The 25,514-nt window shown below is 42.8% G+C and overlaps 2 protein-coding genes across 3 annotated transcripts in view; one reads left to right on the top strand and one right to left on the bottom strand.

Moving 5' to 3' along the window:
* DOP1A (DOP1 leucine zipper like protein A) overlaps positions 1–1,996 on the bottom strand; it is a 76,848-nt gene extending 74,852 nt beyond the window's left edge. The window contains exon 1 of the mRNA XM_075862075.1: positions 1,917–1,996. The gene's annotated coding sequence lies outside the window, so the exon portion shown is untranslated. The remainder of the gene's footprint in view (positions 1–1,916) is intronic.
* A 310-nt stretch (positions 1,997–2,306) lies between these two features.
* UBE3D (ubiquitin protein ligase E3D) overlaps positions 2,307–25,514 on the top strand; it is a 255,631-nt gene continuing 232,423 nt past the window's right edge. For both annotated transcript variants that reach the window (XR_012883173.1, XM_075862076.1), the window contains exons 1-2: positions 2,307–2,549; positions 9,666–9,862. Coding sequence is in view for 1 of the 2 variants with exons in the window: in XM_075862076.1 (XP_075718191.1) it covers positions 2,488–2,549; positions 9,666–9,862 (259 nt within the window). In the remaining variant the exon portion in view is untranslated. The remainder of the gene's footprint in view (positions 2,550–9,665; positions 9,863–25,514) is intronic.

The following is a 25,514-nucleotide window of genomic DNA, read 5'->3' as shown; positions in this document are numbered from 1 at the left end:
GATAGGTCATCAGTACATGATCTGCGGGGGTCAGACACCCGGGCCCCGCACAGATCAGCTGGTCCGGTGCCTCCGTGCACCAGACGTACAAGCCGGAAGCAGATGGCTCCGGCCACGGAATAGTGGCCGAGCTGAAGTACTGCAGCTCTGCTAGTATTCAAGTGAATAGGAGCAGTCCTGCAGTTTTGAAGCGGCCGCTATGCTATGTACGGAGCCAACTGCTTCCAGGCTCCGTACATAGCATTATGTGCCACAACATCCGCTGCCCACAGGCCACAGCAGCGGCTTATCAGTGCAGGGTCTGGGTGTTGGACCCGCACCGATGACAAACCGATGACCTATCAGGTGGATAGGTCATCAGAAGGTGGAAAACTCCTTTAAGGTATGTTCACACAGAGCGGACATGCAGCGTAAAAGTACACAACATATCCGCCCTGGATGCCGCAGGGAATTTGGGCCGAAAAACCACACCAAATTGTGGAAAACCTACACTTCTACGCTCTGTTGTTTAGCTTGAGTTGGCTCTCCCTGCTGCAGGCTGTGTATTTCTATCTGAAAACATAGGTGGACATAATGAGGACCTGTCACCTCTTCTGACACGCCTGCTTTAGTAAATACTTGTATTACACATGAAATAACAATTCTGGAGCAGCTTTTCTTAGAACTCTGCGTTGTGCCGTTCCTCTGTTATTCCTTCTAGAAATGTATGAATAAATTGACAACTGGGCGTTAGGCTCTCTTCACATCACGTTTACGCTTTCCATTGGAGGTATACGTCGGGAGGACTCCCAAAGTATACCTCCGACTGAAGGCTGCTACGTATCCCACAGGCCCTGGGGAAGCTCCTGAAGTCACTGCATATATGGACAGTGATGTCAGGAGCTTCCCCAGGGATGGAGTCCCCGGACAGAGCGAATGTGCAGGAAGCTCCAGCGGGATAACTGTCCATATATGGACTGTAAGGCCATGTTTACACGGAATATGTTCAGGATTAAAAATACGAGGCTGATTTCAAGACAAAAGAGCCTCTGTAATCCAGGTGTTTTTGGAGCTGATTTTGATGTGTATTTTCAAAGTGATTTTGAAGGAAACATCAGATCGTAAACGCTTCAAGAAGTGATATTTTTTTTCACAGAATACCCCGGGATGGAATAGTTTAGTGTAGTTTGTCAGCTGTACACGCTAAACGTAGGTTATAAACGTAGTTAGGGGCCCGTCCATACACAGACTAACAATATCCAATTGAGACTGTGTAGGGACACCCCCCCCCCAACTGGTAACACCCAATTGTCAATTTATTCACACATTTCTAGGAGGAGTAACAGAGGAATGGCACAACCTAGAGTTCTAAGAAAATATGTTCCAGAATTGTTATTTCATGGGGATACAATTATTTACTAATACAGACATGTCAGGAGAGCGGACAGGTCCTCTTTAATATGCCGTCATACAGATAAGAACTAATAATCCAGATTATTATGGCAGATCAAGAAATGTTCAGATTGCGGGTAAATTACAGCCTCTTTGTATCCTCAAAGTGAGTGGATTGTGAACAGAAAACTGCCTGGTACAGGGCCACATGATGCCACACACAGATGATTCAGATGAGCTCCCTCTGTAGTAGATAGTGACATACAATACACACGGGCCCTGGATCCCTCAGCATACAATAGTAATCCCGATCTGAGTGGTAACAATGTGCCCAGGTCACAGGTGTCAGGCTGGATGTGGCAAGTCTGTGGAGCTTCTAATGACACAAATATTTACACACCCGGGAATGCGACACCTTGTGTGGCCAGGGCCGCCCTCTCGGATGAGGTGAAAGCAAAACATGAGTACATCCCTGGAACACTCCCGGGTCCTCTGTGACCTCTACACCCAGCGCAGACCCCATCCTAGCATCACAAGAATCTCACCTGAGCAGAGCCCCTGGCTGCCCGGCTGACAGCTCCCAGCATGCAATGGGAATCCTGACCATAGATGGGGGAAGGTGATGAGTAACGTCAGAAGAATGCGACAGGAAATAGTGTATACATGTGGCGATCACGGCCATATTTGAGGCTGGAACAGTGCCAGTACATAAGTGTTAGTCCTGCTTTATCTTATTTCTATTGTTTTACTCGTGTTTTTTTATTATGAGGATATTGATGTGTATTCTTGTAGAAAAATTGGTCTGTGTAAAATGTTGGACTGATTCCCTCTTGGGCAAATGAAAGCATCAGCAGTGTCAGGGTAGGAGCCGGGAGGCTGGCAGCTACTTCTCATGACAAGTTGCACACGCTGTCCGGCACGGCACGGCACGGCACGGCACGGCACGGCACGGCACGGCACTAGCCTGCCCTCTGCTTACACTCACTGTACCACGCGCAGCACTAGAGACGTGTGCTCACCGTGAGCTTTACATAGGTGGCGCTGTAGAGCAGTGTGGTCACCGGTCCAGCGCCTCCTGCACAGAGATAGCGCATCATACGAGGCGGCAGACTGAACATGGGCTCTAACGTGCGGCTGGAGATCAGGAGAAGCATGCAGAGCGCCATTCTCATTCTGAGGTAAATGCTGAGTCTTGTTATTACGGTCACTTACAGGGCAGGGTACCAGCACTGGGTCTGCCCCGTGTACACTACAGGTGGAGTTTCAAGCTCACAGGCCAGTAACAGACCTGCCTCATGGATTTCTGCGTCACGTCACATGACCATGTTTCCATTCACTGACTGCAATCAGGGATCTTGAAAATGGTGGGAAATGACATCAGTAGTGTAAACAATCAGAACCTTCAGTAGTTTGGGATATTTCATTGGCTATATGACATTTTTATTTCGTATGGTCCAGCGATGGAGTGTTTAACCCCTTAACGACACAGCTATTTTGTGCTTTGATGACCCAGCGATTTTTATTATTATTTTTTCATCTTTGCATCAATGCATTTAGGGAGCCATCATTTTTTTGTTTTTGTGTTGAAGTAGTGAGCTGTGTTTTGAGTTGTGTTTTTTTGTTTTCCTTTTTATGGCGTTCACCGCGCTGTATAAATGACATCGTAACTTTATTCTGTGGGTCAGCATGATTACGGCAATATCAAATATTTTTTTTTGTTTTATTTCTTTTGCACAAGAAAAACACTGTACCAGAAAAATAGTTTTCGTGTCGCCATATTTTGAGAGCCATAACTTTTTTTTTTCTGTCATTAGTACATATGACTTTTTATTAAATGTTTTGGTAAACGAGGTAATTAAAAACACTAATTGTGGAATTGATTTTCTTTACAGCATTCCCGTGCAGGATAAATAATTCACTAGTTTAAGGCTATGTTCACACGGAGTATTTTGGGGGAGGAATATCTGCCTCAAAATTCCGTTTGGAACTTTGAGGCAGATATTCCTCTCCCTGCACGCCGATTTTCGCGGTGATTTTCGCGCCGTTTTTCGCCCGCGGCCATTGAGCGCCGCGGGCATAAAACAGCGCGAAATACGCTTTCTCTGCCTCCCATTGAAGTCAATGGGAGGTCGGAGGCGGAAGCGCCCGAAGATAGGGCATGTCGCTTCTTTTTCCCGCGAGGCAGTTTTAATGTCCTATCTCCTGCATAATCTGATCGCTGTAATGTAGATAACAGTGGTTTTTATTTTGAAAAACGATCGTTTTGAGGAAGTTATGAGCAATTTTAGATTTATGCTAATTAGTTTCTTAATGACCAACTGGGCGTTGTACAGAGGAGTGTATGACGCTGACCAATCGGCGACCATTCATTCTCATACACTTCTGTCCATTTGTATTCGCTGCACAGCATGATCTCGCAAGATCACGCTATGAATGTCAGCAGTAGCGGTTATAGAGGCTCTGTCACCAGATTATAAGTGCCCTATCTCCTATATAAGGAGATCAGCGCTATAATGTAGGTGACAGTAATGCCTTTTATTTAGAAAAACGATCTATTTTAAACCACTTTATTAGCGATTTTTAGCTTTATGCTAATGAGTTTCTTAATGCCCAAGTGGGCGTGTTTTACTTTCGACCAAGTGGGCGTTTTTATTGATACAGTTCTTTGGTACATATGACTTTTTTTTATTTTATTACAAGGTGACAAAAAAACTGATTCTGGCGGTTAAATTGAAAAAATATATTTTTTTATGGCATTAACCATGCGAGTTAAATAATATTATATTGTAATAGTTCAGACTTTTACCGATACGGCGATATTAATTGTGTTTATTTTTTATTATTATTTTTTTTTACATTAGGAGAAAAATGGGAAAAGGATTTTTGTTTTCACTACTAAAAGCGATCACTGTTCCTGGCCGTTTGTGCAGGGTGTCCGCTCTAAAACACAGCTGACACTCGCAGTGTATGGAGCGGGCACAGCGCTTGAGCCTGCTCCATAATTCACCACCCGCACCAGGATGTACCGGCACGTTATGGTGTGTCAAGGGGTTAAAAACTGATCAACCGTCAGTTTTTCATGTTCGTTTACCATCAGTGTGTCTCCAAATTTTCATCCAGTCCAGTCATTTGTCAGGGTATTTTTTTTGTCCCAACCCCCTGAAAACGCCACAGTGCCCACTGTGGATAGTGCCACACAGTGCCCACTGTGGATAGTGCCACACAGTGCCCACTGTGGATAGTGCCACACAGTGCCCACTGTGGATAGTGCCACACAGTGCCCACTGTGGATAGTGCCACACAGTGCCCACTGTGGATAGTGCCACACAGTGCCCACTGTGGATAGTGCCACACTGTGCCCACTGTGGATAGTGCCACACTGTGCCCACTGGATAGTGCCACACTGTGCCCACTGTGGATAGTGCCCACTGTGGATGATGCCCATATAGTGCCTCAGTGCCCATGTAATTAGTGCCACCCCCATGTAGATAGCGGCATTGGGGCTCCCTCCGGGAGCGGAAACCACAGCCAGAGCGTCGGTCACGCTGTGGCCGGGGATTCTGCTCCAGGAGTAGCCTCTGACGTCACTGTCCATATATGAATAGTGACGTCAAGGGCTTTCCCACGACAGGAGTCCCCTTTCCATAGTTGAAAGCTCTGACATCACTGTCCATATATGGACAGTGACGTCAGGGGCTTCCCCGGGCTCCGCGCTTAAAATAGCACTGTACCAAGGGAGTCCTCTTGTGAGGCCAGGATCCATTTTTAACGGCCATCGCATGGATTGATTACTGAAAAATGTCCGTTAAGTGCTGATCCATTGACTTCTTTGGGGTCCGTCGGGCCGTGAAAAAGTCCTGGGGAGCGCTTGCACTGTCTGTAGCAGAGACACGCCCCCTTGCCAGTTAGGCAGACAAAGTACAATACTGATCTCTTGCAAGAGCTGAAGAGATGAGAGTGCGCATGCGCGCTCTCCTCTCCACAGCTTTTACGCTGCCCGTAGCAGTGACACGCCCCCTTGCCAGTTCGGCAGTAGACTGATCTTGAATGCTGAAGAGTGAGAGTGTGTGCGTGCGCTCGCGCACACTCTCTCCTCTCTCCTCGCTCTTGCTGTAACACTGTCCTTATCTGATTGGACAGTGTCCCAGCCATAGTAACACGCCTCCCAGCCATAGTAACACGCCTCCCTGCCAGTACACGCCCCATTGACAGTTCAGGAGGTTATTTAAATATCGGGTGCTGCGGGTGAAAAACGCAGCCATAATGGGCGTGCAGGCAGAGCGAAATCTGCCTCAAAATTCCAAACGGAATGGTTTCAGTTGAGGGGTTCCGTCGGAGTGACAAACAGAAGCCATTAGCAAAGTATCCGTCACCTTTGAGATCAATGGTGTTTCAAAGGGAAGCTATGGTTTCCATTTGCCTTTCTGTTAAGGGGTTCCCCTGACGGAAAGCTTGGATGGAACCCCTCAACGGAAACCATTTTTGTGAAGGTAAAATAATAGGCTTAGGGGCTGTTTGCATTTGCGTTGTGGTATTCTGTTGTTCTGCTCTGTCAGAGGAACAAAACAGGAGAATACCGAAAGCAACTGTTCCGTTGCACAACGATAGGGCAGCACTCTTCGCTATTGTTTCCGGTAATCTCTTACGGATCTGCCACAGAGGCCACTAACAGAGCCTCCAAAGCAGATGCAAAATTTTCTATAATGTAGACCAGAGGTCCTTAACCTTGTGAGCCACATTCAACAAAAAAAATAAAAATGGATGAGAACCATGTTAAACCTTTCTCGCTCGCTCCACATAAAAATAATTGATAATGGACTGGTCCCTGTGCCAGAAGCCCAGTAATTTAAAGAGGCTCTGTCACCAGATTTTGCAACCCCTATCTGCTATTGCAGCAGATAGGCGCTGCAATGTAGATTACAGTAACGTTTTTATTTAAAAAAAACGAGCATTTTTGGCCAAGTTATGACCATTTTTGTAGTTATGCAAATGAGGCTTGCAAAAGTCCAAGTGGGTGTGTTTAAAAGTAAAAGTCCAAGTGGGCGTGTATTATGTGCGTACATCGGGGCGTTTTTAATACTTTCACTAGCTGGGCGCTCTGATGAGAAGTAACATCCTCTTCTCTTCAGAACGCCCAGCTTGTGACAGTGCAGATCTGTGACGTCACTCACAGGTCCTGCATCGTGACGGCCACATCGGCACCAGAGGCTACAGTTGATTCTGCAGCAGCATCAGCGTTTGCAGGTAAGTCGATCTTACCTGCTAACGCCGATGCTGCTGCAGAATCAACTGTAGCCTCTGCTGCCGATGTGGCCGTCACGATGCAGGACCTGTGAGTGACGTCACAGATCTGCACTGTCACAAGCTGGGCGTTCTGAAGAGAAGAGGATGTTACTTCTCTTCACAGCGCCCAGCTAGTAAAAGTATTAAAAACGCCCCGATGTACGCACCTAATACACGCCCACTTGGACTTTTACTTTTAAACACACCCACTTGGACTTTTGCAAGCCTCATTTGCATAATTACAAAAATGGTCATAACTTGGCCAAAAATGCTCGTTTTTTAAAAATAAAAACGTTACTGTAATCTACTTTGCAGCGCCTATCTGCTGCAATAGCAGATAGGGGTTGCAAAATCTGGTGACAGAGCCTCTTTAAATGCTGTGCATGATGGCACCCTGCGCTCCTGCACAACTCTGCCCCTGTCAACGGCAGGATTGGGCTGTCACATAGACGGCCCTATCCTGTATGTGATAGGGAACTGAAATAATCAGCTCCCCCTAACAGAAATGCACTCCTATTAAGCGTTGTGTACCTGAAGGCAGAAGAGCTGATTCTATTTTCGGATAGTTGCTGGGGAATCCCTGGATGTTAGTAAGGATGTCACAGGGATTCCCTGTGCAGAATAGATGCTGAGCATACACAATCTGCGTCTATTCTGCATGTCTGTGTGTGTGTATATAGATCTTTAATAAGTGATCTTATGGGCTGTTACCATCAGATCACTGCTATCCATAATCTACATATGGGGACAGTAGGGAAAACATAGATAATGTGTTCCCTGCTAACCTGTGCCCCGTAGTAAAAAATTAATAAATAAAAAAACAGTAAAAAAAATTATAAATAAGTAAAATGTAAAAAAAATAAATGCCCTCTTCTGCAAAAAAAAGTTCACACCTTTCTGAACCAGTCATTAATGTGTTCCGGTCCGGCAGACATGAACTTATTCTCCAGGCCACTAATTTTAGTCTGTTTTACCCCGGCTCGATCTGCTTTTGCGCCTTTACTTAAAAATGTCTGTACTTTAATAATTATCCGCCATACCCGGGAGAACCCTTTTAACAATTTTTGGGGTGTGTGTGTCTCCAGTGGCACAAGCTGGGTGCCACATATTGGCATATCTATAGAAAAAAATCCCATTTTCACTCTGCAACATCGAGTGCACACCAATTTCTGCCAATCACCTGTGGTGTTAATATGCTCACTACACCCCTTAGTGAATACCTTGAGGGGTGTAGTTTCCCAAATGGGGTCACTTCTGGGGGGATCCACTGTTTTGGTCCCACAGGGACTTTGCAAATGCGACATAGCGCCCAGAAACCAATCCAGCAAAATCTGTACTCCAAAAGCCAAATGGCGCTCCTTCCCTTCTGAGCCCTACTCTGTGCCCAAACAGCCGTTTATGACCACATATGTGGTCTTTCCGTACACAGGAGAAGTTGCTTTACAAGTGTTGTGGTGCTTTTTTTCATTTATTTGTTGAGAAAATGAAACATTTTCAGCTAAAACTATGTCTTATTGAAGAAAAAGGAATTTTTTTTATTTTCACTGCCCAATTCTAATAAAATCTATGAAACACCTGTGGGGTCAAAATGCTCACTACACCCCTAGATGAATTCCTCAAGGGGTGTAGTTTTGTGAATGGAATCACTTTTGGGGAGTTTCCACTGTACTGGTACCTTAGGAGCTTTGCAAAAGTGACATGGTGTCAAGAAAAAAATCCAGCAAAATCTGTGCTCCAAAAGCCAAATGGAGCTCCTTCTCTTCTGATCCTTGCCGTGTGCCCAAACAGCAGTTTATGACCACAAATGGGGTATTGCCGTACTCCAGAGAAGTTGCTTTACAAATGTTGTTTTTTTTTTTTATTCCTTTATTTGTTGAGAAAATGAAAAATGTTGAGCTAAAGCTACGTCTTATTGGAAAAAAAGAATTTTTTTTATCTTCACTGCCCAATTCTAATAAAATCTATGAAACCCCTGTGGGTTTAAAATGTTCACTACACCCCTAGATGGATTCTTCAAGGGGTGTAGTTTCCTAAATGGAGTCACTTTTTTGGTGTTTTCACTGGTCTCCGCAAACCATTCCTGCTAAATTTGAGCTGCAATAGTCAAATGGCGCTCTTTCCCTTCTAAGCCCTGCCGTGTGTCCAATCAGCCGTTTATTACCACATGTGGGGTATTGTTTTACTCGGGAGAAATTGCTTTACAAATGTAGTGGTGCATTTTCTCCTTTTAGTCCTTGTGGAAATTAGAAAAAATTAGCTAAACCTACATTTTCTTTGAAATAATGTCGATTTTCATTTTCACGGCCTACTTCCAATAATTTCTCCAAAAAACCTGTACATGGAGATGCCGGGCTGCGGGGAGCGTCTGTGTGCTCTGTTATGAGCACACGTGGATTAACGGGCTGCAGGCACGACGACCAGCTTTGCAGCCCGTTAATCTACGTGGGGTGGTCGTGAAGGGGTTAAGTAAAAGCATTCTATGATGTACCTGAACTTTTTTTTTTCCCTGTGGGAAGGGGTTAAACATGGAGAACAAAGAAAACATGAAATTGCAAACATTTGCAGAGAAAATCTTTTATTTGGCACACTTGTGTTATCGATATGCAGTGCAATGTTGTTCATGTGGATGTTGTATTGTAGCCGTTGATGATATCTCAGGGCTAGTATGGTGAGCCGCAAAGCTGGGGTTACAAGCCACGTGTAACTCCCGGGCACTGGTTGGAGACTACTGATGTAGATAATAAAGCAAACTCGCATAAAAAGGCGTACACGTAAACTAATGCTGAGATTCTGACTCTCTGCTCAGTGGAGCTGCCCTTCCATATTCTATCTTCCTGCAATTCTAACACATCAACTGAATATGACATTCTTAATTAACTTCATATGGATTTTAGACTTTGCTTAGAGGCATTTTTATTTTCACTTCTTGCAAAGCAGAAACCAATTGAATAATGTATTTATGGACAAAATATTCATTAATTTTAATGCCCCAATTTCTTTCTTTATTTTAGTGGCCTTGAAGGCAAAAGATTTCCAATTGACATTTCAGTGAGCCAGTCCTCCTTAGAAATCCAGTCTCCTGACAACAGTGAGGAGTTCGTTTTACCGCAGGAGGTCAAGTTGGTTCCCTCCACATGTAGATATGTCCAGCATGTCTCTGGTGAAGGATTGCATATGCGGCTAAAGGCCCAAGCTCTGGGCCCTACAGGTACTGGTAAAAAAGAAGGACATGTATAGCTATATGTGGGGGTTTTTATAGGATAATCGGTTAAACTGGAAAACTAGACAAACCAGGAGAGCATTGGAAGCACTAGATCAAAGACAATATCATATTTAAAGAGTAACTGCGCTTTCTATGACATATCAAAAGTTTGATGATACATATCAGAAGTTTGGCTCGGTGGGGTCCGGGTGCTGAGACCCCCAGCGTCGCTGGAACGAAGGTGCAGAATCACTCAGATGAGCGACCGCTATCTTTGACTGTGATCTTCTAAAATGTCTGACAAATCAAACATTTTATGGAAGTGCAGTTACTCTTAAAGAGGCTCTGTCACCACATTATAACTGCCCTATCTCCTACATAATGTGATTGGCGCTGTAATGTAGATCACAGCAGTTGTTTTTTATTTTGAAAAACGATAAATTTTGACCTAGTTATGACCTATTTTAGATTTATGCTAATTACTTTCTTAATAGACAACGGGGCGTGTTTTTACTTTTTGACCCAGTGGGCGTTGTAAATAGAAGTGTATGACGCTGACCAATCGGCGTCATACACTTCTCTACATTTATATACTCAGCACATGTGCTGTTACTTACTCAGACATTAACGTTACTGAAGTGCCTTGAGAGTGAATAGACATGGCTTCCAGCCAATACGCGATGTCCATTCACTCTCCCGACACTTTGGTAACGTTTGTTTGTGTGGGACTTAATGACCGCAAGCGTGATCTCTATGTGCTGTGCTGTCCCACACAAACGTTACCGAACTGTCGGGATTGTGAATAGACATCCTGGCTGGCTGGCTATTCACTCTTAAGATACTTCAGTAACGTTAATGTGTGAGTAAGTGACAGCACACAGTGATCTTGCTAGATCACTATGTGCTGAGTACATGAATGGAGAGAAGTGTATGACGCTGATTGGTCACTGATTGGTCAGTGTCATACACTTCCCTTTACAACGCCCACTTGGTCAAAAAGTAAAAACACGCCCAGTTGTCTATTAAGAAACTCATTAGCATAAATCTAAAATAGGTCATAACTCAGTCAAAAATGATCGTTTTTCGAAATAAAAACCACTGCTGTTATCTACATTACAGCGCCAATCACATTATGTAGGAGACAGGGCACTTATAATGTGGTGACAGAGCCTCTTTAAAGATTGCGGAGCTTCACACATTCAGACTCTTAACCAGGGACAACATTTCATAGCTTGGCGTGTGCTTCATCATTTGTGCCCCAGGTCTTCACAACTCGTGAAACACTGGACAAAGAAGAATTACAGTAGCATATTGTGGAACAGAGAGAGCAAGCAGTGATCAAATAGCTAGACAAGACAGAGCAAGCCAAATTTCCATGACATTAAAGTAAACTTGTCCACAGAATAAGTGCCCCCTGTTAAATGGCTATTAAACATACATTACGCAGGTTGGGCAGAACATCCGTCTAATTTATGCATTAATTCTCAAGAAATTCAATGCTCAGTGCTTTACTGTAATTTCTCATGATTTAGCCAGACGTGTGTGGGTTGTGCTCACTGGACTCGTTGATGGCTAATTGACATACCGGCCACCAAATGTTTGCACTATAATACAAGTATGGAACCTCAGTTTAAAGAGGCTCTGTCACCAGATTTTGCAACCCCTATCTGCTATTGCAGCAGATAGGCGCTGCAATGTAGATTACAGTAACGTTTTTATTTTTAAAAAACGAGCATTTTTGGCCAAGTTATGACCATTTTTGTAATTATGCAAATGAGGCTTGCAAAAGTCCAAGTGGGTGTGTTTAAAAGTCCAAGTGGGCGTGTTATAGGTGCGTACATCGGGGCGTTTTTAATACTTTTACTAGCTGGGCGCTGTGAAGAGAAGTAACATCCTCTTCTCTTCAGAACGCCCAGCTTCTGACAGTGCAGATCTGTGACGTCACTCACAGGTCCTGCATCGTGACGGCCACATCGGCAGCAGAGGCTACAGTTGATTCTGCAGCAGCATCAGCGTTTGCAGGTAAGATCGACTTACCTGCAAACGCTGATGCTGCTGCAGAATCAACTGTAGCCTCTGGTGCCGATGTGGCTGTCACGATGCAGGACCTGTGAGTGACGTCACAGATCTGCACTGTCAGAAGCTGGGCGTTCTGAAGAGAAGTGGATGATACTTCTCATCAGAGCGCCCAGCTAGTAAAAGTATTAAAAACGCCCCGATGTACGCACATAATACACACCCACTTGGACTTTTACTTTTAAACACACCCACTTGGACTTTTGCAAGCCTCATTTGCATAACTACAAAAATGGTCATAACTTGGCCAAAAATGCTCGTTTTTTTAAAATAAAAACGTTACTGTAATCTACATTGCAGCGCCTATCTGCTGCAATAGCAGATAGGGGTTGCAAAATCTGGTGACAGAGCCTCTTTAAAAAGGGCATTTAAAAAATACAAATCTGAGGGTACAGCTGTAGCCTTTGTAAAATATAAAGAGCTTAATAAAATCTGTAAAAATGTAATCAAATTAGCAAAAATACAAAATGAAAGGCAGGTGGCCAAGGATAGTAAAACAAATCCTAAAAAATTCTTCAAGCATATAAATGCAAAAAAGCCAAGGTCTGAACATGTAGGACCCCTAGATAATGGTAATGGGGAGTTGATCACAGGGGATCAAGAGAAGGCAGAGTTACTAAATGGGTTCTTTAGCTCTGTATATACAACTGAAGAAAGAGCAGCTGATGTAGCCGGTGCCAGTGCTGTTAATATATCAGTTGATATACTGAATTGGATGAATGTAGATGTGGTCCAAGCTAAATTAAATAAAATAAATGTGCACAAGGCTCCGGGACCAGATGGGTTACACCCTAGAATTCTTAAAGAGCTTAGTTCAGTTATTTCTGTCCCCCTTTTCATAATATTCAGAGAATCTCTAGTGACTGGTATAGTGCCAAGGGACTGGCGCAGGGCAAATGTGGTGCCTATTTTCAAAAAGGGCTCTAGGTCTTCCCCGGGTAATTATAGACCAGTAAGCTTAACATCCATCGTGGGGAAAATGTTTGAGGGGCTATTGAGGGACTATATACAGGATTATGTGACAATAAATAGCATTATAAGTGACAGCCAGCATGGTTTTACTAAGGACAGAAGTTGTCAAACTAACCTAATCTGTTTTTATGAAGAGGTGAGCAGAAGTCTAGACAGAGGGGCCGCTGTGGATTTAGTGTTTTTGGACTTTGCAAAGGCATTTGACACTGTCCCCCATAGACGCCTAATGGGTAAATTACGGACTATAGGTTTAGAAAATATAGTTTGTAATTGGATTGAGAATTGGCTCAAGGACCGTATCCAGAGAGTTGTGGTCAATGATTCCTTCTCTGAATGGTCACCGGTTATAAGTGGTGTACCCCAGGGTTCAGTGCTGGGACCACTATTATTCAACTTATTTATTAATGATATAGAGGATGGGATTAATAGCACTATTTCTATTTTTGCAGATGACACCAAGCTATGTAATATAGTTCAGACTATGGAAGATGTTCATGAATTACAGGCAGATTTAAACAAACTAAGTGTTTGGGCGTCCACTTGGCAGATGAAGTTTAATGTAGATAAATGTAAAGTTATGCATCTGGGTACCAACAACCTGCATGCATCATATGTCCTAGGGGGAGCTACACTGGCGGATTCACTTGTTGAGAAGGATCTGGGTGTTCTTGTAAATCATAAACTCAATAACAGCATGCAGTGTCAATCAGCTGCTTCAAAGGCCAGCAAGATATTGTCGTGTATTAAAAGAGGCATGGACTCGCGGGACAGAGATGTAATATTGCCACTTTACAAAGCATTAGTGAGGCCCCATCTAGAATATGCAGTTCAGTTCTGGGCTCCAGTTCATAGAAAGGATGCCCTGGAGTTGGAAAAAATACAAAGAAGAGCAACGAAGCTAATAAGGGGCATGGAGAATCTAAGTTATGAGGAAAGATTAAAAGAACTAAACCTATTTAGCCTTGAAAAAAGACGACTAAGGGGGGACATGATTAACTTATATAAATATATTAATGGCACATACAAAAAATATGGTGATATCCTGTTCCTTGTAAAACCCCCTCAAAAAACAAGGGGGCACTCCCTCCGTCTGGAGAAAAAAAGGTTCAAGCTGCAGAGGCGACAAGGCTTCTTTACAGTAAGAACGGTGAATTTATGGAATAGCCTACCGCAGGAGCTGGTCGCAGCAGGGAGAGTGGATGGCTTTAAAAAAGGGTTAGATAATTTCCTAGAACAAAAAAATATTAGCTCATGTGTAGAAATTTTTCCTTCCCTTTTCCCTTCCCTTGGTTGGACTTGATGGACATGTGTCTTTTTTCAGCCGTACTAACTATGTAACTATGTAATAAATAAAAGTTCATCTTGACATCTCTATAACTTTACTGTGCTGTGTTTTCTATGTGGGTGTTTATCATCTGAGAGGTTTGCTTTATACAAGTGGTCCTTCTATATTCTGATCATCTTTTCAAAAGCTCTGGAAAAAGATACATATTGATGAGGTCCTGTAAAGTAACTTTTCAAGTCAGTTGAATTGTTCGGGGAAAACAAAATAAATAATAGAATGCATTTGAATAAATATATTTTTTTTTTTCAACATTTTTGTTTACATTTTGTAAATGGTATGTAGTTTGAGGATCAGGCGCTGTAGTTGTCTACATCCTAAGGTCTTATGCACACGGCCATAGCTACAGGCACGGACGGCCACGGAGTGTCATCTGCGGTCCGTCCGCAATTACTGACAATGCACACAAAAGATGTGCATTCGTTGCAATTGTGCCGGGTATAATAGGAGATCTGTGGCGACCCTTTCATATGGTCATATGGTTCAGGACATCGGGTTAACACATTGTATTCGCACCAACATCCGCAATGAAATAAGCATGTGTAACGTGTATTTCATTGCAGACTTGCATTCGACTTTAACCCATTGCATTGCAATGGATGAAAGCCGTAGTGAAAATCCGCTGCATTTACGTATTATAATGAAATGAACACCAAAAATGATTATGCAAATTATATATGGATGCACTGTTCATGTTAATCTCACTAGCAATCGGAATGCTGGTTACCTTCATGTTTACAGATTACTTGCAGTAATGCTGCTGATGTCCGCCTCTGACCTAGTTTCTGAGCGTTTTTCTGCGTTTTTTTAAAATTCAAATGCCACGGGCAAAAAACACGGAAAATAAGGCACAGGCAGTTAAAAATCTGCCTCAAAACTACTGGAGGAATTCATTTTGTGCCTGCAAAAAAGCTCAGTGTGAACAGGGCCTTACAGTATTTCAAAATGACAACGATAAATAGGTTGGAGAGAGGCAGCAATGTGGAACAAGTTGTATTAAGGCACCACAGATATTAACATGTAATGGAACCAAAACATTATAAAAGACACAACAGTGGTATATAAAGCAAACATCCAGCCCACGAGGAAGTGAAGGCTAGTGTTGGATTGTGGGTAGAGGTAGAAAACTGGGGAGGGTTTGCTCACCGAATGCATTTTAAACTGGGGTCGAAACCTCTTGTGTGTATATATAAAATAAAAATTCTTATTATTATAAAAAAAAATAGTAGCTTTGTAAAATAAACATTGATGCAATATGAACCCATTTTCCAGCTCTGAATACAGCCAGCGATGTCCGCAATGGATGTTTACATTCTGGTTCAGAGGACTGAAATATTGTTGACTTAGGCCTTATTCACACGACCGTGAATAGCGGCCGTCAAAAAATAGTGCATGTCCTATTTTTGGCCGTTTTAACGGCCTGACGGCCTCCATAGAAGTCAGTGGATCAGTTTTTAATGGCTGTCAATACATGTAACAACCGTTAAAAACAGATCAGTGACACCGGGATTGGCAAGGGAACTACTAGTTCCCTTGCTGGCTATCGGCAGCGCGATGACACATACCCACTGATGCAGCGCCGACCTCTTCAGGTGTGGTCTCTCGTCTTCATGGGTTCTGCGAAGGCGACGCGATGACGTCATTGCGCCACCTTCGCAGATCCCGTGCAGACGAGAGACCACACGTGAAGACGCGCTGCATCGGTGAGTGTCATCGCGTCACCTTTGCAGATTCCGTGAAGACAAGAGACCTTACCTGAAGAAGACCGCGCTGCATCGGTGAGCATTCATGCAGGGCTGTGTGGCGTCCTCTACGTTGGGGCTGTGTGGCGTCATCTACGTTGGGGCTGTGTGGCGTCCTCTACGTTGGGGCTGTGTGGCGTCCTCTACGTTGGGGCTGTGTGGCGTCCTCTACGTTGTGGCTGTGTGGCGTCCTCTACGTTGGGGCTGTGTGGCGTCCTCTACGTTGGGGCTGCGTGGCGTCCTCTACGTTGGGGCTGCGTGGCGTCCTCTACGTTGGGGCTGCGTGGCGTCCTCTTTGTTGGGGCTGCGTGGCGTCCTCTTTGTTGGGGCTGCGTGGCGTCCTCTACGTTGGGGCTGCGTGGCGTCCTCTACGTTGGGGCTGCGTGGCGTCCTCTACGTTGGGGCTGCGTGGCGTCCTCTACGTTGGGGCTGCGTGGCGTCCTCTACGTTGGGGCTGCGTGGCGTCCTCTACGTTTTTTTAACGGCCATGGAAAACTGATGCAAAACGGATGTGAAACGGACATTAAAAATAGACAGACGGACTGGAAATGGATGAAATGTAGAGACACACTGATGCAAAACAAATTTGTTTTCACTGTCGTATGAATATAGCCTTAGGGCCTGTTCACATCACCGTTTCGTCACGTTTCCGGTTTTCCGACGGAATCAATAGCGCAGTCGACTATGCTATTGATTCCGTCGGAAAACCGGAAACCTGCCGGAATGGTGACGAACGGAAACCATTAGCGATGTTTCTGTCACCATTGAGATCAATTGCGACTGAAACGGAAGCTGTGCTTTCGCTTTCCGTTGCGGGATTCACCCGACGGAAACCTCAGACGGAATCCCGGAACGGAAATGAACGGTGATGTGAACAGGCCCTTACAGTATGTAATGCATGCATTTGAATGGATTTCTATAAACTTCTCAGGTGAATATTCAGACGGTGATTCCAAGCAGAGATGGTGTAAAGAGAAAATATATATATTTTTTTATTTTTGTAATGCTGGTGTCCCTATTACTGCAAATGGATGTCATAGGGAGGGGGTGTCTTGCTAGGGACCCCTTTCTATAAGACAGACCAGAGAGCCGCTACAAAGACAAGCAATTTGACTTTGTACCATGTAATACCACATTTTTCCTGCAGTGGCTGCTGCAGGAAAAAGTATGCTGCTACCCAACCCTTCACCTAGCAATAATAGCTGGGTGGCAGAAGTTTATCACTGTTTAGTCCTTATTTAGAGAAGGGGCTGTTCTAATAGGAAAGCTCGTTCAACCTGAAAGCTGTCAGTAGGTTTGGAGCCACTAAACCAGCAACATGCTGAGTTTTTTGCAGGCGGAATTTCTGCCTCAAATTTCCGTTTGGAAGTTTGAGCCAGATTTTCCTCTCCCTGCACGCCGATTTTCGTGGCGTTTTTGGCCCGCGGCCATTGAGCACCGCGGGCATAAAACGCTGCGAAATACGCTTTCTCTGCCTCCCATTGAAGTCAATGGGAGGTCAGAGGGGTAAACGCCCGAAGATAGGACATGTCCGATCAGTAGCAGCAAAGTGAATGAGATTTAGAAAATCTCATGCCCACACTGCTGAAAAAAAACAAGCAAAATTCATGCGGAAATTGTCCTGCGGTTCGTTTTTCAATTCCGCAGCATGCTGCGTGTTCTGTTCGGAGATGCGGTGTTTGTCCCATAGACTTCAATGGGGAGCAGAAATAGTGCAACAGATTTATGTTGTTGCGGTTTTACAGTGTTTACGCAGCAAAAGCCATTGGAAATCCGCAGGTGCACATATACTTTGCTATAACCAATTTATATTACTAAATCAGCAGGTAAAACCACTGCGGAAAAAACGCAGTGCTTCCGCAGAGATATGAGCTGGAAAAACGCACTATTTGGTGCGATTTTCTGTGACAGATTTACCAGCGTTTTTCTAGAGATTCTGCTGCAGATTTTCTGTTGCAGAAAATCTGCAGTGTATCCTGTGTGGGAACACACCCTTAGGCTGGGCTCCCATGGGACGGATACGCTCCATAAAAACCATGCAGCGTATCCGACCTGGACCTGGAACATACTGGGCTTTCTGTTGCGGGTTTTGCACCCCCATTGAATTCAATTGGGAAAACCCGTTTTTTTTCCTGCAGCGTGGGCATGAGATTTTCTGAATCTCATCCACTTTGCTTCTATTGTAAATGCTGCAGAATTTCCGCACAAATTCCGTTGCGGAAATTCCACAGTGTTTATGCGAAGTGGGAAGCCGGCCTAAGGGTATGTTCACACGCACTGTTTTAAGACGTAATTCGGGCGTTTTACGCCTCGAATTACGCCTGAAACAATGGCTCTATTACGCCTACAAATATCTGCCCATTGCTTTCAATGGGTTTTACAATGTTCTGTTCCCACGAGGTGTAATTTTACGTGTCGCTGTCAAAATACGGCGCGTAAGAAGGCACCCGTGAAAAAGAAGTGCATGTTACTTCTTGAGACGTTTTTGGAGCCGTTTTTCATTGACACCATTGAAAAACAGCTTCAATAACGTCCGTAAAATACACCACGAAAAACGCGAGTTGTTACAAAAAGTCTGAAAGTCGGGAGCGGTTTTCGCCTGAAAACAGCTCCGTATTTTCATACGTGTTTTGCTAAGCTGTGTGAACATACCCTTACTGTGCATGTACTCACTGCTTCTGGTGAATTTCTGATTGGGGCAGGGCTTCCCCTCAGGTGAATGTGATGCCAGGCAGGGCTTCCCCTCAGGTGAATTTGATGCCAGGCAGGGCTTTACCTTTTTTTTTTTTTCCAGAGCCTATGACATCCATTCACTACAATATTAAGCGGAGATTCCACTTGGCGTTTTAACTGCAAGTCTTTTAGCGTTTTTTTCATGTGCCTCTGAATTGCTGTGAAAAATGGATGGTAAAAGCGCATGCCTTTTACCCCGAATGGCCAGAGGTTTTGTGATGCGGTTTTGCCTATGCGTGAAGCCATGCATTGAAACCATGTGCTTCACATTTAATAACCGCACAGTCTTTACCATGTGTTACCATTAACTAAGAAGCACATGAAAATCATTACAAAATTGCAGTACTAAAGTGATCAAAACACAACTTCTGTACAATAAGTGAATTTACTGGTAATGCTTAGTCTCGAATTTGTTTAACCCTACCTGGCGTTATGAACAGCGCTGACTGAAGCTCTTCCCGCAAAGTGCCATACAGTTACAGCTCATCGGGAAGCGGTCACCGTGTCTAATAGCACGGTGACCAAGTAAAAATGACATTCTGTCCCGACAGCAGGCCGTCTACTAATCGCCCAGTGGGCCATCACACCCCCACCCCTTCGTATCGGCAATCGCTGCCATTTTTGTTAAAACTGTGACCTGGTGCTACGGTGCACAGTTGGAAAATGGTGACTGGTGCTCTCTTAGACAGCACCCGTCACCACTAACATCACATAGGTAGGTGGCAGTTATGCAATCTCTACGAGAGCTCTGATTTGGTTGGCCTGAACAGACCAACCAATCGGAGCACTGGTGGTGTTTTAAAATAAGGACACCACTCTGCTCGCCTCATTCCAGTTTGGAACGGCATGCAGAGCGGTTGTATAATTCTCTCTGCTGTTTCTGCTTGGTTTTGTAGTGCGATCTGCACTACTTTGCGAAAATCCCTTTCCCTGTCCCAGCCCACCACCTCCCTGTCCGGATCCTGTGCTCGCTGGGCGCTGATCAGCATGTGTGCTCAATTTTTAACAGCGTACCAGAGAGACCCTAGTAGTAGGCGGGCACATGAATAATACCAAACACGATTTGCCGGAGGCAAGAAAAACCCTAGTTGCCAAATACCTAAACAAAAAAGTTCTAATTTAAAATATAATTTTTATTCAGTTTAGAACAAACTCGAAAAAAAACCATGGGGGACTAACAGTTTTTAGTACGATTCCCCGCTGATAGCTGTTATAATACTAGACAGTGTAGGCACAGCATTCTGCAGCCACGGTATTATACACCAGGTGATACTTACCTATCATTAATACAGCACATTTAGGCATTCTGCCTTATAGATCACACACTGTCAGACAGCATTGGTAATTTTAATTTGCAATGTGTGGTTTTTTGAGTTTTATTTTAAATTAGAACTTTTTTGTTTAGGTAGTTGGCAACTAGGGTTTTTCTTGCCTCTGGCAAATACTGTTTATTATTGTGCTGAATTTAGTTAGTGATCGCCATCGCTGATCTGCGTTTTTTTTTTTTTTTTCCCGCAGGTTCTTCTTTGGAACTTTTATTTTTTTTCCCCTTTTTTTCACCCACACCAATTACCTGTATGCGTCCTGCAACTGCTACGTGCTGATCAGTGACCACCATCACTGATCAGTATTTGTGCTCAATTTTTGGTGCAGGATTTATTTATTTTTTTGTCTTCTTTTGCATTCATCAATTTGCACCATCTATCTGTGTGCACCCTGCGGCCACAGAGTGCTGATTAGTTATCAGCATCTGTGGTAATTTGTTGACGCAGCTTTTCTTTTAGCCTTTTTATATTAATATTTTCACCCGGACCTTTCCGTTGTGTGCGTCCTGCAAACGCTGATTGCTGATAAGTGACGCACATCACTAATCATCTTTTCTGGTGCAGGTTTTTTTTCTAAAACCGTAAAAAATAAATATATAATCGTAGTTAAAGAGGCTCTGTCACCACATTATAAGTGCCATATCTTCTACATAATGTGATCAGTGCTGTAATGTAGATTACAGCAGGGTTTTTTATTTAGAAAAACTATTATTTTTGACTGTTATGACCTATTTTAGATTTATGCTAATGACTTTCTTAATAGACAATGGGGCGTGTTTTATTACTTTTTGACCAAGTGGGCGTTGTAAAGAGAAATGTACGACGCTGACCAATCGGCGTCCTACACTTCTCTCCATTCATGTACTCCGACATCGTGATCTTGCAAGATCACGATGTGCTGTCATTTACTCACACATTAACTTTACTGAAGTGTCTTGAGAGTGAATAGACATTCCTTCCAGCCAGGATGCGATGTCTATTCACAATCCCGACTCTTCGTTAACGTTTGTATGGGACTTACAGCACTTCGAGATCACGCTGTGCTGTCATTTACAGCGTGAACTCGCGAGATCATGCTGTGCTGTGTGAGTCACACACAAATATTACCGAAGTGTCGGGATTGTGAATAGACATCGCGTCCTGGCTGGAGGTGATGTCTATTCACTCTTAAGACACTTCAGTAAAGTTGATGTGTGAATAAGTGACAGCACATCATGATCTAGCAAGATCACTATGTGCTGAATAAATGAATGGAGAGAAGTGTATGACGCTGATTGGTCAGCGTCATACACATCTCTTTACAATGCCCACTTGGTCAAAAAGTTTGAACACGCCCAGTTGACTATTAAGAAAGTCATTAGCAAAATTTATCGTTTTTCTAAATAAAAACCACTGCTGTTATCTACATTACAGCGCCAATCACATTATGTAGGAGACAGGGCAGTTATAATCTGGCGACAAAGCCTCTTTAAATCTTGCTAGTAACTAAGTAGGTAGGAATTTAGGGTAGCATACACTAGCGTTAGAAAAGTTAATTTAGTTTTAGATCTAGATCTAGCAATTTTTTTCACTGTTTTAGTATAAATTTACTGTAGATTACTTGTTAGACTACAGTTTTGTTTTTTTAAGTAATATATAGCGTGAGTTAATGACGTACTTTTGTTTTGGCCACTCGGGTGCTTTGCACATGTGATATGGACTCTGAAAACCATTCCAGCTAAATTTGAGCTCCAAATGGTGCTCCTTCCCTTCTGAGCAATGCCGTGTGTCCTAACAGCCCTTTATGACCACATATAGGGTATTGCTGAACTCGGACGAAATTGCTTTACAAATGTTGGGGTGCTTTTTCTCCTTTTAGTTCTTGTGGAAATTAAAACAAATTCGCTAAACCTACATTTTATTGGCCAAAAAAACAATCTCGATTTTTTTTTTTTTTTTTTTTTTTTTTTTTTTTTTTCTTCATTTTTACAGCCTAATTCCAATAATTTCTGCAAAAAAACCTGTGGGGTAAAATTGCCTCCTATACCCCTAGATAATTTCCTTGAGTGGTGTACTTTCCCATATGGGGTCACATGTGGGGGGGGTTTGCACTGTTTTGGCCCATCAGGGGCTTTGCAAATGCAACATGGCCTCTGCAAACCATTCCATCTAAATATGAGCTCAAAAAACCAAATGGCGCTCCTTCCCTTCTGAGCCATTCCATGTGTCCAAACAGCTGTTTATGACCAGATATGGGGTTTTGCCGTATTTGGAAGAAATTGCTTTACAAACGTTGGGGTGCTTTTTTTCTCCTTTAGTTCTTTTAAAAATTAAAAAATTCTTACGTTTTATTGGAAAAAATTTAATTTTTCATTTTCACAGCCCAATTCTAATAAAATCGATGAAACATCTATAGGGTCAAAATGCTCATTACACACCTAGATAAGTTCCTTGTAAGGTGTAGTTTCTAAAATGTTGTATTTTTTGGGATGTTTCCTTTGTTTTGGTACCACAAGACCTCTTCAAACCTGACAAGTTCCCAATATCCACTAGGTGCTCCTTTGCTTCTGAGGCCTGTGTTTCAGTCCATTACCACACTAGGGCCTCATGTTAGATATTTCTAAAAACTGCAGAATCTGGGTAATAAATATTGAGTTGTGTTCTTTGGTAAAATCTTCTTTGTTACAAAAAAAAATGTTTTCAAAATGAATTTCTGCAAAAAAAAAAAAAAAAAAAGGACATTTATAAATTTCACCTCTACTTTGCTTTGAAACGCCTAAAGGGTTAAGAAACTTTCTAAACGCTGGTTTGAATACTTTAAGCAGTGCCGTTTTAAAAAAGGGGTAAATTATGGGGGTTTGTAATGTATGAGCCCCTCAAAGCCACTTCAGAACTAAACTGGTCCATGAAAAAATAGCCTTTTGAAATTTTCTTGAAAATGTGAGAAATTGCTGCTAAAGTTCAAAGCCTTGTAACGTCCTAGAAAAATAAAAGGATGTTCAAAAAAACGATGCCAATCCAAATTAGACATATGGGAAATGTTAACTAGCAACTATTTTAGGTTGTATTACTATCTATCTTACAAGCAGATACATTGAAATGTATAAAAATGCTAATTTTTGCAATTTTTCGCTATATTTTGTAGTTTTTCACAATTAATTACTGAAAGTATCCATCAAGAGTTACTGCTAACATAAAGTACAATGTGTCACGAGAAAACAATCTCAATCGCTTGGCTAGGTAAAGCTGTTTCAAAGATATTACCACATAAGGTGAGACATGTCAGATTTGAAAAATGAGGCTCTGTCAGGAAGGTCAAAACTGGCTGCAGCGGGAAGGGGTTAAATAACAATCCACTGTCTATATATATATATATATATATATATATATATATATAATACATACAAGGTTTATTCACTGTTACATCATAGCCAACAAGACCGAAAACTGTCATAAAAAAATAGACAAAAATCCTTTGTTGACCACTTGTTGTAGTCCCCCGATTTCAGGGTCTTTGTGGACTTCTGTGCCTGCAGCTAGAAATAACATACAACCTCATCAACTGTCACAGGTTCTGCACACATAATATAAGTGGATGCAATTTTGAGAGTAATGGCAAGTCTAATAGTAAGGCCCCAAGGAGCTGCGTTGACGTGGCCGCAAAGCGTCTAACAGCCGCGACAAACAAGCTGCCGTTAATGAATACACCTTTTATGGCTGCACAATTTTGCAGGTAAACAGTCGTTTTAACCGCAACAACGTACGGCCATTACAAAGCAACCTGACAGCCGCGACGAACAGGGTGCTGTCACAGCTGTCGGAAACACAATGCCGCTCCGTGCGGCCTCATCCTAAAAGTTGGAGGACGGGAGGGGTGCTGTTGCTAGGTGGCTGTCCTTTCCCTAGAGAAAATGTAGTTTGCGACTGATAGATTCCTCAAAACTCTTTCTCTTCTGGAGACGGCCGCCTAGCAACAGCTGATGGGTAGAGTAGTACATGCCTGATAGTAGTCTCATGAATTGGAGAGACTTTATTCAGTAACTCCAGTACTGACTAATCTGTTTTTATTGGGATGTGTGCTTCAAGTTAGTGGATGAAATCTTCTATTATAGAACATCATCATATCAATTGTATATACTTTCCATGATATTAGATTTTGGGCAGTACCGGGTAATGTATCATGAAACACAATGCAGATCAGGTTTTCGATCTGCACTCGATGAGTAAATGAACGCTTTCAGAATAAAAATATAAGAATCCCGTGATTCCGGATAAAAATTACGGCCGTTTACATGGGTCCGAAGGTCAAGGAAAACATAACGGTTTCACACGTTACACTTTCAATCAACAACAAAAAATATCCAGGAAACCGAATACATGTGGGTTATTCCTCCCAAGACTATATGAGGGATGGTTGACCGCTGCCATTGAACCCTTCACCAAGCAGAATATTTGAAAGAAAGTTGAGAATTTCTGAAAGCTTAATTTTGAGTTGGGTGCAGCACATAGCACTAAACTTCGGACTTGGCTTTATTGTACTGGTGCACAAGCAAATATATATATATATATATATGTATATGTGTGTGTGTGTGTGATATATATTTTATTTTTTATTTTCTTTTCTATCCAAAGTAGAGTGGACCAGAAAATAAATCTCAAATTCCTTGCTGTTGTGGTGCCAGAAGTGAGCACTATGTAAGACTTGCTAAGAGCATTCTAGGTTAGTCAGGTCTGAATAGCTACAAGTAGTATAGTAATATTAACTTCTGTACCAGAACCACTTATTTATAGTAGTAACCTAAACCTGAGACTATTATATTTTGTTAAATTTTAGTCAAAAGCAGGAGCAAGAACCAACACATATTTGTTCTTTATGCTACCACACGTTTGGTGTACATGTATACTAGTAATTTGCAGCAATTATGCGTGTTAAGGCTTCTCACAGTCGAGTCTTTCTCTTTCACACATTACAAAACTGTCAAGGTTTAGGATATCCTTTTGGTGCATTTTGCTTAGTAAATCTGACAAGTGAGAGCACAACAGTTTGAGATTAAAGAGCCTTGAGATTCATTCACACTAAGTTTAGGATGCTGCAACTGAATATTAGTGATTGTAGAGACAACCATCTCCAATAATGGACTAAGAGCTCCCTCCACGTGAGATGCCATACGCATGAACATGAGGACCTAACAAGGAATTCAGGCTCTCACATATGGGGACTGCCTTTGCAGCTGTAACAGAAGGTAGGTTGTGTATACAAGCCTCTCTGGTCTTTTCTTTCCTGCCCCTACTGGTGTGGCAGGAGTTCTCCCAAAGGAGTACTATGGCAAATTCCCAATGTTACCACAGATAACTGACTAGAGTCAGGCTCCTATAATGTGCGGGGTAATCTTTTGGCTATAAATAAATGACATAACCAGAATCCCATAATACAGAAAGTACTGCACATGGTTCCATCATCTGTAGTATAATGTAGAATTTTATCACAT

The sequence above is a fragment of the Rhinoderma darwinii genome, chromosome 4 (genome assembly GCF_050947455.1).
Source record: "Rhinoderma darwinii isolate aRhiDar2 chromosome 4, aRhiDar2.hap1, whole genome shotgun sequence".
Taxonomy (NCBI): Eukaryota; Metazoa; Chordata; class Amphibia; order Anura; family Rhinodermatidae; genus Rhinoderma; species Rhinoderma darwinii.
The sequence above is the reverse complement of the archived record's forward strand: the minus strand, read 5'-3'. Positions and strand labels throughout refer to the sequence as shown.